This window comes from Chelonoidis abingdonii, chromosome 15, assembly GCF_003597395.2.
Source record: "Chelonoidis abingdonii isolate Lonesome George chromosome 15, CheloAbing_2.0, whole genome shotgun sequence".
Taxonomy (NCBI): domain Eukaryota; kingdom Metazoa; phylum Chordata; order Testudines; family Testudinidae; genus Chelonoidis; species Chelonoidis abingdonii.
Window position 1 is genome coordinate 31169629 of NC_133783.1, and position 17763 is coordinate 31187391.

A 17763-nucleotide genomic window follows, 5' to 3' on the forward strand; every position below is an offset into this window, starting at 1 on the left:
TGCATGAACCCTTCTAAGCTTAATTACCAGCTCAGATTTGATCTCGCTGCCACCAGCCAAAAATTCCAGGGTTTTGGCTCCCTCTGGTCTCCCCAAACCCTTCCCTGGGGAACCCCAAGACTCAGAAGCGCCTTGAGTCTTACGCACAAAGGGAAATAACCCACTATCCTTCCCCCACTCTACTCTTCACCCAGAATTTCCCTCTCTGGGTAACCTGAGAGTTACTGATCCAACTCTTTACATCACAAATATCCAAAGAAGCAGGTCCTCCTTCTTACACAAAGAGACAACCAACATACAAGGAAACAGAAATGATTGTATTCTCTTTTGCCCTGCCCATCAAATTCCCTGGTGCTGTAGAGCTTCCACCCTCCGTAGATCTAACACAAAGAGAAATTTCCCTCCCTTCGTTCCTTAGCCCACCCAAGAAGAGAAAAAAACTATAAAGAAAGCTAAAAGAAAACTTATAGTATAAAAAGAAAGAAAAAAGACATAAAATATGATCTCTGCATTAAGGTGACAATACACAGGGCTATTTCTTAAAAGAAAAATATGAATAAACAGCCTTATTCAAAAAGAGATACAATTTAAACATTCCAGCAAACTACACACATGTAAATACAAAAAAAACAATAACAGCCTATTGTTTTTTCTACCTTTGTACTTACCACTTTGAAACTGAAGATTAGAAGCTTGAAGATAGAAAGAAAGAAAGAAAGAGAGAAAAAATCCCCTCTCATAGCTGAGAGCCAGACAAAGACAAAGACCCAAACATTCCCTCCCCTGAGCTTTGAAAAATCCGGTTTCCTGACTGGTCCTCTGGTCAGGTGTTTGGGTCTCTTTGTTAACCCTTTACAGGTGAAAGAAACATTAACCCTTAGCTATCTATTTATGACACCCCGTCCTTCCTCAGGGGCTGCAGGGACATGGGACCAACCACTTTCAGGAGTGGCACAGGACCCACAGTACCATGAGAGTGGCAATCCTGTGGGTCAGATCCAAAGCCCTGATGGGCAGGATCTGGCTAGTGGGCCATTGTTTACAAACCTGTGCTCTATAGGAATAAGAGGGATTCCTAAAGACTAAATATAAACACTGAAGTATGCAGAAAGCCTTCCCCCGACTACAACAGGCTATGCAGTATTATATACACATATGTGCAGCTAATTTTGGCACAAAGGCCTGAATCTGATGTCAGATACATAATCACAGACTCCCCAATTACCACATAACTCGTGCTGATATTTGACCAGACCCATCTAGGTTAATAATAATCTTGCAGTGTCCTCCATTCAAGTTTGTTATATAGGTAAAATCAAGGGCCTCATTCATGGATAGTAGTGACTGTATTATCCACTGAATTTGCTGTTAACAGCGTATAACAGAGAACTGGGTTTCTGCCAGTCAAGACAAGGCTCCTTAATGATAGTGAGTCCAGAATGACTGATGTTAAACACTGTGAATCTAGTTTCTGCATTCTGTCTCATCTACACCTGCTCACTGTGCCGGGGTGAAGGGGCCCAGTTTAAGCTCCATTAATTTTGCACAATGATGTAACTTGCACACTAGTATTCTAACCACTGTGTACTCACTACTGTTCCTGACAACTATCTCCACAAATGTATCATCATATGAGTGCTTCAGATTGTGCCTCAGCCATGTTTTAGATGCTCTCCTTTTAGTGTTAGCAGGCAATAGCTATGTTTTTAAACATCAATTAGCAGTGTGCACACCTTTAAAACATGCTGGTTAATCATGGTCAAGACTAGGTCCCCCATCTGCTGGGTAGACAAGACCAAAAATGAGAATGTATAGCTATTTGCAAGAGCAAAATGATATCATTTATTACAAACTGTAACCACTGAAATATCCAGGTGTGCACAATTTACAATACACGCTTGCTTCAGAATGTTTGAACAGTCGACAACATAACCCCAACAGTAAATGCCCCAGTCACAGCGATGGGTGCTATCAGTGCATGCAGTGGTTGGGGATCTGCTCTCGCATTCACTTCTAAAAAAAATAATGGTGAAAGCATGTAGTGCATTCTGCCTTTTTTTCCTCTCTCTCCTTTATAGCCATATCATAAGCCTCTCTCCCAAATCTGGACCTTAGCGTCCAAAAATCTGGGTGCCTAGCATGAACCCCTCTAAGCTCAATTTACCAGCTTAGATCTGATCTCACTGCCACCATCCAAAATTTCCAGGGTTTTGGCCCCCTCTGGTTTCCCCAAACCTTCCCTGGAGGGACCCCAAGACTCAGAAACCCTGAGCCTACAACAAAGGGAAATAAACCACTTCCCTTCCTCCTCCCTCTCCCACCCAGACTTTCCTCTCTGGGCTAACCTGAGAGTATTGATGCAATCTCTTTACATCACAATACCAAGAAGCATGTCTCCTTTATTCCACAAAGAGACAAACCCCAAATACAAGGAAACAGAGAAGATTATCTCTCTTCCCCCATAGCTATCCGCCCCTGGGACACAGAGAGTTAAAACACAGAGCGTAGATTTCCCCTCCCCTTCTTCCTTTAGCTCCACCAAAGAGAGAAAAACCTCAAAAAGTTTCTAAAAAGAAAACTTTATATAAAAAGGAAAGAAAAAGACAGTCAAATTAGTGTCTCTGCAATTAAGATGACAATCACAGAGCTATTGCCTTATAAGAAAATATGTGAATAACATGCTGTATTCAAAAAGAGTACAATTTAAACATTCCAGCAAGTCTACACATTAAATACACAAAACAAAACATAAACAGCATTGTTTTTCTACTTTGTACTACACTTAACGAGTTAGACACAGAGCATAGACAGACAGAAAAAGAAGCAATCCTCTCATAGCTGAGAGAAGCACAAAGACTCGAGTCCAAAACTTCCCTCCCTGACTTTGAAAAATCCAGTTTTCTGATTGGCCCTCTGGTCAGGTGTTTGGTTCCCTTTGTGAATCCTTTACAGGTAAAAGAAACATTAACCCTTAGCTATCTATTTATGACAAGCCATCTGAGCCATCATGTTTCAGGCTTATTCCATTTTGAATATAACTCTCACTGTAATTTGTTGTTTTCTACATGGCTGGGCTAACATCTAAATGACAGCAAAGGTCTGAATAATCCCCCAAAAAACATTAGTTTTAACTCGCAGTTGGGACAGTTTAAATGGTAAAGTTGTTATAGGCGGTGCTGGTAGTTCTGTCTATATTTAAGGTTGCCTGATGCTTCCTAATACAGCTCTGTTTTCAGTTACTTATACCATTGTCAAATTGTAACTGGGCTGAAATTTGCCATGCCAGGTGCAGGGTTTCAGCAAAAATCATTTGGTTGTTTCCAAAAATGAGATTTAGAGAGAAATATATTGTTTTTCCCATGCTAAAAAAATTCTTACAACCTTTTGTTTGAGAAACTCTTGTTCCTCCATGCTTTGGAGCAGAGACTTGAATTTTGGCAGAAAGACTTTGCCTATTGCTGTTGGAGGGCAGGGAGAGGAGAGGAGAGGGCCTAAACTTGGCAACTTATAAGCCTTTGAAAAATCTTATTTCATGTGCTCAGTAGAGACTTGTTAGAACTTGGCAGCTAAATTCTCTGAAGATTTCCCCTGCACTGAACATGCTTCATCTTTAGGCTTTAAGAGCTGAGCAGGACTTTCAGGGTGGTGGTGGGGGGGGTGTCCTTCTATTGGTCACTAGAGGTTGTACAGTGCTGGACACTGGAACTCAGAGTCTCACCTGTGCTTTCTCTCAGTGCTCTCTACTGGCACCCAGGCAGTGTGAAAGAGGGAGGAGACAGCCTGACTCGAGTCGAATGCAGAGAAGACAGGAACCAGAGCAGGGGGAGTGGGGAAGAAATGGAGGACTAAAACCAGCTGGGCAAAGGGACTGGGTAAAGGAGCCAGGCAGGAGACTGGGAGTGGTCATGGAGGGAAGACTGCAACGTGGATGGGGAGCCCCAATGTGAGACTAAGACTGCCTCAGCAAGAAGAATGGGACTAGGATGGGGAATATGAGGGGTGGGAACTGGGACTGGCTTGGTGAGGCAACTGGTACAAGAAGCTGGAGGGAGGCGGAAAACGGATTGAATGAGGATCCTGTGTGTAGGGAGGCAATGGGGGATTTGATTGGCTGAGCAACCAGACTGAGTCAAGGAGCCTGGGAGAGGACTGGGAGTGTGAGTGGGGATAGGGGAAGAATGAGACTCAGCTGGGGAGCCCGGGGTGGGAAGACTAGGATTGCCTGGACAAAGAGACAGGAACTGGGATGAGAGGCTGGGTTGGCAGGAAAGACTGGGATTAGAAGCTGGAAGAGGAAACTGAGACAGGGAAAAAGAACAGGTTGGAGGGATGGAGAAGAAAGTGTCAGGTTTGGGGAAAATGAGCAGAAGGGTCTGTGCCCACGAGAGTATACTGCATTCCAGAACAAAGAATGGAACCCATGATTCCCAAGTCTCAGCATTCCTTTGCTGTTTGCAAATAGTTGTGAAACCCACAAGCAAAGTGTATATCTCATCCCTCTCTAGTGCTGGTCTATGTAGAGTATGACTACTTATTATTGCAAGCAGTTACTCATTAGCTCTAGTGACAGAGATCTGTGCAGTGGATCTAAAGGTTCCAACCCTGTTTATGAAAAATGTGGGTGTCAAAATGATTCCACCTGATGCAATTTCTGTTTTTTCTGTTTCCGTTTTTAAAAACCAAGGAAATTACACACAAAACAGCCATGTTAAGAAATGTTAGAATTAAGGTACTCATGCAAACTTGATTAAGTCCCCTTGTGCATATGAATTGTGATACAATTGTTAATTTCATTAGCACACATTTTTCCACAGGACCCCTGCCTCATTCAGTGCCCAGAATGAACCAGCTCTGAGGATGAATCAAGGTATGTAGTGAGAGAGGCGTTGTCTATACAACCTTGCCTCATTTCTTGCAGAAGTTGGAAAGTGTATAGTAAATGAGGCAGAGAACTACAGGGATTTTGAATGTCCAACTTCAGACACTGGAGCCTAGTGTCTGAAGTGCTAAGCATTCACAGTTGCAAATGAGGTTCTTTGAACACATAAAGTACTATGAAAAACCAGGCCCTAGCCATCTCTAATTGGGCACCCAAATTAATGGTCACTTTTGACCTTTATTTCCTCTATGCTTTAGTTGCCCATTTGCAAAATAGAGATAAGACCACTGCCAAGCTGTCTGGAGTGGCTCAGGGCAGACTGCTACAAACCAGAGCACAAACCCCAAATTGGTTGTGTGCTCTGTAATTAGATTTCACCAGCCGAGTATCAAATGTGAACTCCCCAAGCACTTTAACAGCCTTAACATGGAGTCACCCTTGGGCACTCCGACCTATCCAGGCAAGCCTGCCTTGTGATCACGGCTGGCTCCACGCACCAGCCGAGCAAGCTCGTACTTGGGGCAGCAGATTCCAAGGGGCGACATTCCCGCAGAGGATTTTTTTCCCCCTTCGCTGCTCCAGCCGCTCCGCAGGTTTGTTTCTCCCCTCCCCCTTTGCCACTCTTTTTTTTTTTTTTTTTTGCTTGGAGTGGCAAAAGAGCCAGAGCCAGCCTTGCTTGTGATAGATTGTCCCTTATACTCAAAAGTCACAACTAACACGGCTACCCCTCTGATACTTAAGAATATTTAGGTTACTCCCAATCCCAAAGGGCCAGTCACTTACCCCAGGTCAGTTTCACCTTCAATCTTTCACTAAAGACAAAGTTTATATAGGATTTGGCTTAAGCGAAAACAAATGTATTAACTAGGAAAAGGAAATAAGAGTTTTTTACAAGGTTAAAGCAGGTAAACATACACACACAAATGAGTTCTAGTTGGTAACAGAAGCTGCTGTATTATGCAAGCTCTGTATGCCTTTTAGGACTAAGTAGCTTTGAAATCCCTTGCTTAAGTTTAAGAAATATTGCCCTCTCCAAATTCCGAGCAGCATAATGATAGAATTCCTCCTGATCAGGGATGTTTATCTCCTTCCCCGAGAGTTCAAACTTCAATGGGACAGTTCAAACCATGATGGGTTTGTGCATGTCCCCTTTTCATGGGTGTGAGGGAGCAATCAACAAAGTCTTTTGTCCACTGATGTTCCACAATGGTTCATCTGGTGTATATCGGCCTTCTTTTATTGGGCAGGAGGTGGCACCTCTTGTAATAAACTAGTATTTCACTCTTGGCAATACCTCTTTAATGGATACAGATGTTGTTATAAGTGATACTGATACACGCAGCAACTCTCAAACATTTCATGACATCTGAACGCATCTCTATAAATCTAATACCTATTTTAACAAAACTAACACAGAGACGAGCCAGACTGATTTTCAGCTGTCATTGTTCGGTGAGACCTATGGGCCTTGGCATGAACTGGGACCTAAACTGCCAGCATCACAACCACCACCTCACTTCACAAGGATGTTGTGAAAATAAATGTATTTGTGTTTGTGAAGCATGCTGACAGTATGCTGTTGAACCTCATAGAAGCACCCAGGAGGCAATTAATAATTCTATATTAAAAGCAAGGTTTGAATACTATGCAGTAAATAAAGCCTGGGGCCACACACTGAACAATGAGGATAAAACAAAATATTGGATAATACCATCCATCCTATGCTGGATGAAGCAGAATCTGAATGAGGCAGGGGGTCTGTGATTTTCTACTATTTTTCCCCCCCATTTTAAACTCATTTGTGAGTGTGTGTGTGTTCTTATATACAGCAGAGGAAGAAAAACACTCAATTGTATCTAAAGTACTTAAGAAAATACTGTCTTTCTGTCCTTCCCCATATTCTTTTAGGAAGGACTTTCAAGCTATACCACATATTGCAACATAGCTCCTAAACAGCCAGCAGCATTTTAAACTCTGAACCCTCTAACTCTTGTAAATCTTTTAAATACTAGCATCAGAAACAGGCAAAGGGGATTTATTTTATTTTCCTCTTTCACTGGTGGCAAAAAAAAGAGAGAGAACAAACACTGAACAAGGGGTGGGGGGATCATGTCCTCCCACATCACACACTTTTTCCTGTCTGTGCATTTAGATTAAAACAAAATATGAAGTGCTTCATCACAAAGAATTCTGCACTTTGAATACAGTATTGACATTTTCTAAAGAATAATGTCAGTACCTTCTGCAAGCATCACTGTGACTAGCATTTCAGATTCTCCATGTCTGACTCACTCCATAGACAAGGGTCCCCACCATGCCTATTCTGTGTCTTCCCCTTTAATTTTCTCATTCCCCCCACCCCCTACATTTCTCCTCCTTACTGGCTACCTTTATTCCAGTCTCATCTGAAACCTGTAACTCTGAATGTCTCTCTCTTCCTTTACTGTTTTAATTATTTCACTCTATAAAGTATTGCAGTCTTCCTTCTTTTTTTTTTAGTAGAAACTACACAGTTATGGCTTTCTTCCAGTACAGAGGCTGGGCACATGCCTCTTTTGCTATTTGTATATGGCACTTTATATGGCAATGTCTATGTTTTAATCAAGAGAGAGCAAAACACCACTATAATGTGTGACCAGGCATAGGCCAACAGATAGGAAAGCCAAGGTCAAGTCTAAGGTTAAATATCAGTTTTTCTATATGATGTTTTATTAGGAAATGAGAGTCAACGGTTATGCCAACTGTTGCAGAAATTGAGAAGTGGGTTAGAAATAACCACCACCACAAAAAAAGTCACTGTGTGGAACGGTGGAAAATTTCCTGTAGTTCATGCTGTTAACTTTCACTGTTTCCAATGTCCTTGCTGTAATATTATTATTCAATAGGTGTTCTAAAGAGCCTTTATCAACGTATATTTCAATGTTTTATCTGATAACCTATATCTCATCAGACCAAATTCTGGCCTCAGTTGGGGATCGTGTACCTTAGGCCTGGTCTACACCGTGGGGGGTTGATGTAAGATACGTCGACTTCAGCTACGCTATTCCCATAGCTGAAGTTGCGTATCTTATTTCAACTTACCTCCCGTCCTCACGGCATTGGATCAATGGCCATAGCTCCCCCATCGACTCCGCTTCCGTCTTTCATCCTGGTGGAATTCCGGAGTTGACAGGAGCGCGTTCGGGGATCGATATATCACATCTAGATGAGACGCAATATATGGATCCCCGATAGATCGATCACTACCCACCAATCCAGCAGGTAGTCTGGACGTACTCTCAGAAGAAAAGAGTAGGAGACATAAGATATACTGAATTTTCAGAAGTAACCATTTATTTTGGGTGTGTCAGCTTCTGGGTACCAATCTGAGGCACCAAGGGCCAGATCCCCAAGGTATTTAGGCTCCTAAAGTCATAATGATCTAAATGTCCACAGCTATGAAGACTCTAAAATTTAGATTTATTAAGCTAGCTAACAGCAGATTGAACAGATTTTTCTCTTCTGACTGCAAAATACCATTTATTACAGGGGTTATAGGAGGCTGGTAAGAGGATGGAATATTAGGTATTAAGCTACTAAATACTTTTGAGGATCTGGACCTTAAAGCCTGATTTTTCAGAGATACCAAGGACTTGAAGCTCCTGTGGGTTACTTTTGAGAAGTTTGTAATCTTTATCTGGTTCCAAGATTTTGAGCACTGCTAAAGTAATGGGTATTTTTAGTATACTTTTTCTATTCTTTGTCTTTCTTTTAGTTCATCCTTCTTCTAGGGACGAGACAACCTGTTACTTCAAAACTATTCCATTCCCTGCCCAGCCGCCTATAACTCCTTTAATAAATGGTTTGTCGAATTCAGAATAGAAAAATCTGTTCAACCTGCTGTTAACTAGCTTTTGCGACTTTATATCTGTGGGCATTATACCAAAACATGTATTTTGAAAATATACTTAGTGTGGTCACCATATTCATCATTTTCCTTTACAGTGTTTCCAAAACTTCTGAAAACTGAACCCCCTTAGGAAAATGAAATCAGTTGCATTCCCACCATGAATTCTTAATGGCTTGTCCACCTTAATGTGTACATCTTCCGCATTGTCCTGGCTGCTTTGGCATATACCAAAGTTCGGGAAATTTCAATAATTTGTCTATGATAACATCTACAATGTACTGGACACCTTCCAGATATTCCAAAAGAGATGTCCCTTGTTCCAAACATCTCACCGTGTGCTGTGCTGTTTTTAAATGAATTGTATGATTCTTAATGCAACGATTTACATCTTATCTAGTGGTGAATTAAAGCTCACTGTGGACTGTATCCAGTCCAACCAAAGGGCCCTGAACTACAAATCATGCCACATCTGGCTCCCTGTCCTGTCAGTTCTACTTCTTGTTTCTAAGGTCATGTCTACACTACCATTTATGTCAGCAATGCGTATGTATTTATATCTGTGGGCATTATACTAATTTAGCTGGCATAAGTGGTGGAGTGGACAACACTATGTTGTCAACAGAGCTTCTCCCACTGACATAGCAACTGCTGCTTCTTGGGAGTGGATTAATTATGTAGACTGGAGAGCTCTCTCCTGTCAGCATAGAGCTGCTACACTAGAGATCTAACAGTGCACAGCTGCATCAGTACAGCTGTGCTGCTCTAAGGTCTCTGGTGTCGACATAATTCAGTCCCTTGTAGATTGCAACACTCTAGTATTTCTAGTGTTTGCTGCTGGCAAAATCCTATCTATCATACTATAAAAAGTGATCAGGCTAAAATGAGGGGCTATTCAAACCACATACATTTTCAGTAGAAAATGTTTTTATCAGTTGGAAACTGAGCTCATTACCAAGTTTGAGGCAAATTATAGAGATCTAGATTATTTTCTTAACTGGGGTAGATAATGGCATTACTTCTGAATATAGTTATCTGATTTTAGAAAAATGTAAACGCTTCTTATATATCTCCATTAACTAGCTGGAATTCTCATATTCAAGAAAACTTGAGCTTGAATTGGCAACAGGCCAGTAACACTTCTATTTGTAACAGAGATGGTACCATTGTAAAAGTGTTGTCTCACATCTCCAGTTAAGTCATTCCATGCATTACAATGACTGGGGCTCAATGTAGTTTAAAGTGATTTCTTTTCTGTTTTGAATCCCGTTTTACAGTTGCCTTTTCAGGCCCCATAGAAGTTAATTTTGCAATGAGTTGAGTAGTGTTCTATTGCTAGATTTACCTTTTCCTTTACGAATCATAACTTTTCATGTCACTGAATTGTTTGTTTGTTTGTTTTAGGAGTGGTTTATTTTACCAAAGAGTTTGGTGTATGTTTAGTAAATGTGCTATGCCTACTATTCATCAGTATAATTTATAGAGAAACATGGTTGGTTCTCCTGGGACTGGTAGATTTTCCTTGGTGAGCTATTCTAGTTAAAATCAAGTAGAAGTGGGTCAGCTGGAAAATGCGGTTCTGGGTTTAGAGGTAGGCATCTAAAGCAGTCAGAAAGCTATGAGTACAAGTGAAATCGCAGAAGAAAATAAGACTGGTATATAGAGTCCCTGTTGGTGTTTTTACAGAAGGTGAGTTTATTAAATTGAATACAGTATCAGTGAGAGTTTGGAAACACAGGATTTACAGTTAGAAGGAAAATCTCTCTATGTTCAGCTGGTAAGTCAGTCACCAAGGCTGCTTGGAAAGAGGGAGACAGGAGTGCCCTCAGAAAGAACTACATGAGGTATGAGTTAAGCCCTTTATTTTCATTTTTTTTTATTTTCCAGGAATTTATCAGGTTTAATTGAAATATTTAAAAAAATGGGACAGTATAAGTAAAAATTAAAAGGAAGTCAACAAGTGAGGGAGGTGTCCCCATACTCACAGGGAGTGAGGGGGAGGGATGCCTGGTACTCTTAGAGGGTACTCACCATGTGTCAGTTGAAGAAGCCTTCCACTCCCTGCAGTGGTGGGTAGTCTCGGCTGCTGGAACCTGGCTTCTCACCCATTTTGCTCCCTGAACATTGTGGGGAAGCAAACTGGGCTGCACTGAAGGGTCACAAGGTCAGTGGGAGGCTGCAACCCATGTGTACTGGTCCCCATGCTGGGCAGAGCCCCCTTCTGATCCTAGCCCTTTAGTGTGGCCCCATCCAGGTCCCCCCAAAGCCAAAATTCAGGTGAAAATCAATAAAAACACGCATACTGGCTTTTTCAAAAACCTGGTAATTTTTCGGGAACAATCAGTAAATGTTGATAATGAAGGACCTCAGATATGAGACAGCTCTTGGCAACAAGAGCTGTAACCACTCCAGGGTAGAGTCTATTGATAAAGTGTGCACCAAGGAGCAGAAGACCTAGGGAAACCTCTGTGTGAAGGGGTGATAGGATACTAGTTAAGTAGCAAGTAACCCAGGGGCTCAGTACTGAGCTCTTTATTCACAACTACTGCCAGTTTTCTAGCTAGAGCATTTAGACCTTAGTGAAGGCACCCAAGATAGTGATACTTTCGTGATAGCTGGGATAGCTCCCTTACCCTTACAAGTGCCATAAATTCTTTAGTGACCATAAATACTCAGAATCTCAATTTCAAATTTAACCCAAAAGGACACTGCGTTTAACACTGTGCCAAGATGTTGGTTCGATACTGCCACCAAATGAAGTGTCAGCTGAATTACTACAACCATTTGCTGTAGTACCTTGATGTTCCTTTGAGGTCTGCCATCCAAATCTTCAATCTGTTTAGAGCATAAAAGCTGACAAACTTGTAGTGTACAATGGTATGACTGCTGCATACTCTAAGGTTGCATTATGGTAGGTATCTTGTTCACTAACGTATATTAATTTTCAGTACTTATTCCTATCTAGGGGTATTCTTAATATTTGAGTACTCTCATCTCATTAGGTCTCCTATTATGATGTATGTGCATACGGATGTGATGGGGGTGATATACACAATAGAGAAGCAATCCCTTCTTTGGTGTTTTCCTGCTCCCTACTCTCTTTCTTCAGTGCAGGGATCCCCAATTCTTGAATATATTTTTCTCAGTGTGCTTTTCTGGGACTGGCCCTGTCAACTGCGGCAGAGCCAAATAGCTACACATCTGAAGTGCCCATTTTGTAACTGACTGAAGCTTGTTGCATCTGTCTCACACACAACACACATTTGAGAAATATCTGTTGTACTTCCACTGTTGTATTAATGTAGATGGAATATATGGGCCAAAGGTGTTAACATAATCCATTCACTGTCCAATGCTTAGTACCATGGTAAACACATGATTAAAAGGTCTAAAAGATTTATTAATTAAAGAAATGAAGGAAAATCAGTTAAAGCATTTGAAACATAAAGTATTAAATAATGCTTTCATTTTAACAATATCCCTCATTCCTTTTTCGTTTAGCTGTAGAGTTTTTAATAGTAACCTTCCCCCACTTGTTTGACAGTGTCTTAGATGGTATCAGAGATGGTCATAAGTGTCTTTTTGGGGAAAGAGAAGTTACTTGAGGTGGCCTAGAGCTACTGTTAGTCAAATTCCATTTCATCCAGGTGATGTTTCGGATTCAGCTGGAGCCAGTAGAGGTGGTAATGTCACCTAGGTCCCTTTCTCTGGCCTGGTCTGGTCAGAACATTTCTCAGGATCAGGACGATGAAGGCCCAGGGTCCCAGGAGATGGGGTGGTGGCAGCCACAATGATGAAACTTGCTTCAGTAGCATATTTTTCTCCCTAGAGTCTTTCTTTAAGGACCCACAAAGGGAATGGTGGGTGGAAAAGTCTATCTCTTCTTTATTTTGGCCACCAATTAGGACTAGTTTCTGACACTCATGGAGGATGGGTGTGGTCCCAAAGGACTGGAGAAAGGCAAACATAGTAGCATTCAACAAGAACAAATAGGACTTGGAGAATTATAGGTCAATCAGCCTAACTTTAATACCTGGAAAGATACTGGAACAAATCATGAAACAATCAGTTTGTAAGCACCTGGAGGATAATAGGGTTATAAGGAATAGCCAGTGTGGATTTATCAAGAACAACCTAATTTCCTTCTTTGACAGGGATATTAGCCTAATGGATAGGAGGAAGCTATAGATGTGATGTATCTTGATTTTATAAGGCTTTTGACACATTCCCACGTGATGTTCTCATAAGCAAACTAAGGAAATGTGGTCTAGATGAAATTACTATAAGATGGATGCACAATTGGTTGAAAGACTGCACTCAGGGTAGTTATTAATGGTTTACTGTCAAACTGCAGGGGACGACATGTATCTAGTGAGGTACTGCAAAGGTCTGTCTTGGGTCTGATACTGTTCAATATTTTCATTAACTACTCAGATAATGGAGTGGAGAGTACACTTATAAAATTTGCAGATGATACCAAGATGGGAAGGCGTGCTAGCACTTTGGAGGGCAGGGTTAGCATTCAAAATGACATTGATAAATGGAAGAATTAGTCAGCAATTAACAAGATGAAATTCAATAAAAACAAGTGGAAAGTACTATACGCTGGAAGGAAAAACATCAAACGTACAACTACAAAATGGGGAACAACTGGCTAAAGCTGAAAATGATCTGGAGGTTGTAGTGGACCATAAATTGAATCAGTCAATAATATTATGCAGTGGTGAAAAAGGCTAATATCATTCAGGGGTGTATTAACATGAGTTAAGACACAGGAGGTAATTATTCTGCTCTACTTGGCATTTGTGAGGCCTCAGCTGGAATACTGTATCCAGTTCTGGGTGCCACACTTTAAGACAGGTGTGGACAAATTGGAGAGGGTCCAGAGGGGAAGAACAAAAATGGGGCAGGTTTTCTAAAACTTTTATCCTGAGGAAAGGCTAAAAAAACCTGGGTGAGTTATGGTCAGTCTGCCATAGTATTCTGTCATAAAATATTGGCATTCAGAATAAATTATCAGTCTGGATGGCATTGCCACATTGAAAGAAATAATCCTCCCTTAATTGTGCTTGTGCAGTGGCATGAAAATATCTTAAGTGCACAGCAAACTAATAGGACAGTACTACTAGTTTCTTTTCTCTCTCTCTCTCCCTTCTCTGCATAAGGTGCCACTTAGCTCGCATGTTAGTACTGTATGCCAGTCCACACTCGGGATACATCAGAACATAGTACATTACATGTTCCTTTTTTGTCTTTGTACCAAACTGCTGTAAGGGAGTGGCAGAGTAGATATGTTGTAACCTTATTTATTTTTTATACTTTCTGCTTGTGACTAGCATGTCTGTTTAGAGAGACCACAAATTCACCGTCAGAAGGAGTCCAGAGGAGAGTAGCAAGAATCATAAATGATTTAGAAAACTTAACCTGTGAGGAAAGGTTAAAAAAAACTGGGCATGTTTAGTTTTGCAGAAAGAATATCAAGGTGGGACTGGATAAGAGTCTTCCAGTATGCAAAGGCTATCATAAAGAGAATAGTGATCAGTTGTTCTCCTCCATGTCCACTGAAGGTAGGACAAGATATAACGAGTTTAAGCTGCAGCAAGGGAGATAGGTGTAGGTTAGATATTAGGAAAAACTTGCCAACTATAAGGGTAGTTAACCTCTGTTGGAAGCCTATACCAGAGCTTGTGGAATCCTCATCACTGGAGGATTTTAAGAACAGGTTGGACAAACACCTGTCAGGAATGGTCTAGGTTTACTTGGCCCTGGCTCAGTGCTGGGGGCAGGACTAGATGATCTCCCATGGTCCCTACCAGCCCTAGGTTTCTGTGATTTTTTTTTTTTAATTCATATTTTGGTGCTAAGGTTGGTTTTAATAACAAGGGGGATGTGTCCCAAGAGAAGAAATGCACCTTGTGCTGCATTGGTGTCCACACTGGCAGCAGTAGGGAAGAGGAAGGGGACACAACACTCCCCACCCCCCAGTCACCCTGGCAACCCTCCTCCAATGGAAAGAGGAGAGACAACTGAAGTCACCAGCTGCTAGTTAGAGGGCACAAGACAGCCACGCAGCACCGCAAGCAGTTTCTGACCCTGGGCACATGCCCAGAAGCCTGGGAAAGTAGGAGTGAGGCTACAAATAGCTCTGCTTTCCTCCACATGGCAAGACTAGCCTGAGAGTGAAGCAAGGAGAAGGACTCCCTGTAGCCGGACAGCACAACACTGCCAGGCCCAGCAACTGACCTATCTGTAATCTCAGCCAGCAGAAAAGCCTCAGGAGGGTACAATCTGCTTCTCCTGCCCCCACCTGCCAACAACAGAAGGAGACAGCCTGGCTAGCCTGCCACCACCTGCAGCCAGTTTGCCCTGCGGCCAGCTCATACTGGATCTGGGATTTTGGATCCTGAGACCTGACCTGCTTGCATCTGAACCTGCGGGTTCCAAGCTTTAAAGACTGTCAGCACTGTTACAAAAGGGTGAGGGTGTTTTAGTTCCTCTCCAGTAATCCCCAGGAAGGACCTGCATGCCTGCACCAGTCTTCTGAGTGCTCAGCCAGAAAGGGAATCTGAGTGAGTATCCTGTATTACAGCTAGATATAGATAGTTAAGGTTTAATCTTATACCATTAAGGCACATTCCATCTATGAAAGGGCTTTAATCTGCCTAGATCATCAGGATCTGCACTACCAATTCAGTATAATAAAGTATGTTTCTAAGAGCATCTCCTTACAGGCCTGCAGCATGCCTCCATATGTACCACATGGGTACCTGAAATGTGGGGAACTGAAGGAGGAGACACTTTTGGTAGGAACATTAGGGTGTGTGTGGTCACATGCCCTAGTGTACTTGCCAGCATAGCTATTAGTAATTAAAGAGCATTATTAATATTGCTAATCATTTAATATTTTTATTGATAGTATATTTGTCTTTAATCAAATTGTTACATATAGTTTATAGGTTTCAGAGTGGTAGCCGTGTTAGTCTATATCAGCAAAAACAAGAAGGAGTCTTTGTGGCAACTTAGAGACTAAAAAATTTATTTGACCATATGCTTTTGTGGGCTAAAACCCACTTTATCAGATGCATGGAGTGGAAAATACAATAGAGAGGTATAAATACACAGCATATGAAAAGATGGGAGTTGCCTTACCAAATGGGGAGTCAGTGCTAATGGGCCAGTTCAGTTAAGGTGGAAGTGGGCTATTCTCAACAGTTGACAAGGTACACTGGCCTCATTAGCACTACAAAAATGATTTCCACCCCTTCTTGTCAACTGTTGAGAATAGCCCACTTCCACCTTAATTGAATTGGCTCTGTATTGTACCTCTCTACTGTATTTTCCACTCCATGCATCTGATGCAGTAGATTTTAGCCCATGAAAGCTTATGCCCAAATAAATTTGTTAGTCTCTAAGATGCCACAAAGACGCCTAGTTGTTTATACAGTTTATAATAATTGTTTTTAACCTGTTTGGATTATTTTTTAATTCAAGTGCGGTAGCCCCCTGCCTTAGGGTTTCTGTATGCTAGAGGTTCTGTTGGTATAACTTATGTCTGTTGGTATAACTTCTTCTAGTGAGTGATATTGCTGTTTGTTTGAGGCTAGTGTCTTAGCAATTAATGACCAGTATAATAACCACGCAGAAAGCAGGACTTTATAATATTTTTCCTAGAGTATAACACTGCAGAATAAACATGAATAATAGTAAGCTACATTAAGTCATAACTGGTACGGTTTGTGTAAGTTACCCTTGATTCTGATGGCACTAACAGAGTATACATTTTTTTTCTAAGTGACCCAAGATGTGGCTGACTGTAGTTGTGACATGTTTGATCCATGAAACTGTGTCAACGCAAGGACTTGTTGGTGATAACACACCTTTTAATCCTGAAACATTTATGAATATTGTAAGTAAAGTGTTCAAGGGTGGGGGAAAATCTCTGTGAGGCAATGAAATGTACATTGCTACTAGTTAAATATGTAAATCTGTGGATTAAACTTTCAGAGCCTACAATAGATAGTGCCCCACAGTTCAGTATTCCTTGAAATATGATCCCACTAGAAACTCCTTCCAGTTAAAATCCTGAGTGCATACATGGCCGAGGAAAGCCTTTAAAAACTGAAAACCCATTGGCAGTCTAAGACCAAAGCCTTTGATTTTTCTTCCTACAGAGTGAGATCGTCACCTACTGGGGATACCCCAGTGAAGAGTATGATGTTGTGACAGTGGATGGCTATATACTTAGTGTTAACAGAATACCGCATGGAAAAGTACATACTGACAACACAGGTAAAATTGATGTCAATATTAAACAAGACACTTGCTGTATCCTTATGATTAAGTCAGGAAGCAATTTAACCTAGAATATAGGCATATGTTCAAGAGGCTTACAGGGGTCCCAGAAAATCCCATGAGTTTGGTTTTATGGAGTTTTCATCCAATAAAGGGAGATTTATGGAGAAGGCCCTTCCCTGTAGTGCCCTGAAAGGATTTTCCTCCCACAGCCTACTCTACCCTGCAGCTCTGCACCACTCCTAACCCCCATGATCCCCAACTGGCAGCACTGGTCCTGCAGAAGCCATGCTGCCATTGGCAGAATCCTTCTGTGGCTGTGTAGTAGGTCGCACAGAGAACAAAGTTATGTTATAGTTCTGCTAGAGTTTCAATAGTGGAGCTTCTGCAGGGCACTGACAGTGGGGGATGAGTGTTACTGAATAGTCCCAACACCACCCCTGCGCTTGTACCCCAGAGGAGCCATTGGATCTCAACCTTCCCCATGATACTAGGAGCAAATAGGGGTGGTCTGGGCCCTTGTTAGAGAAGTGCTTATTTCCTGATTTTTTTTGTCAGTCAGTCTTCAGATGGGTAACCGGTCTCTCACTTAGTCATCTGTTTTATCTGTATGATTCCATGGCGTAAACTAAAGCATATACAACACATAACTGAATGTTAACCTACTTGTCTCATTTACTACAGTTAGGTTTCTAATCTCTTGCAT

At 41.5% G+C, this 17763-nt stretch overlaps 1 protein-coding gene and 1 long non-coding RNA gene across 3 annotated transcripts in view; one reads left to right on the top strand and one right to left on the bottom strand.

Annotated features, from left to right (window-relative positions):
- The window catches only part of LOC142047814 (uncharacterized), a 498924-nt gene that overhangs the window by 337345 nt on the left and 143816 nt on the right, over positions 1–17763 (bottom strand). The window lies entirely within an intron of this gene.
- The window catches only part of LOC116818990 (lysosomal acid lipase/cholesteryl ester hydrolase-like), a 32286-nt gene that overhangs the window by 1827 nt on the left and 12696 nt on the right, over positions 1–17763 (top strand). Inside the window, exons 2-4 of one of the 2 annotated variants that reach the window (XM_032770302.2) lie at positions 4815–4867; positions 16558–16671; positions 16937–17054. In XM_032770302.2, coding sequence (XP_032626193.1) covers positions 16567–16671; positions 16937–17054 — 223 coding nt within the window. In that variant the 5' untranslated portion in view covers positions 4815–4867; positions 16558–16566. Of the gene's footprint in view, positions 1–4814; positions 4868–14844; positions 15335–16557; positions 16672–16936; positions 17055–17763 lie in introns of those variants that run through there. The other variant, XM_075072684.1, reaches the window with a different exon arrangement.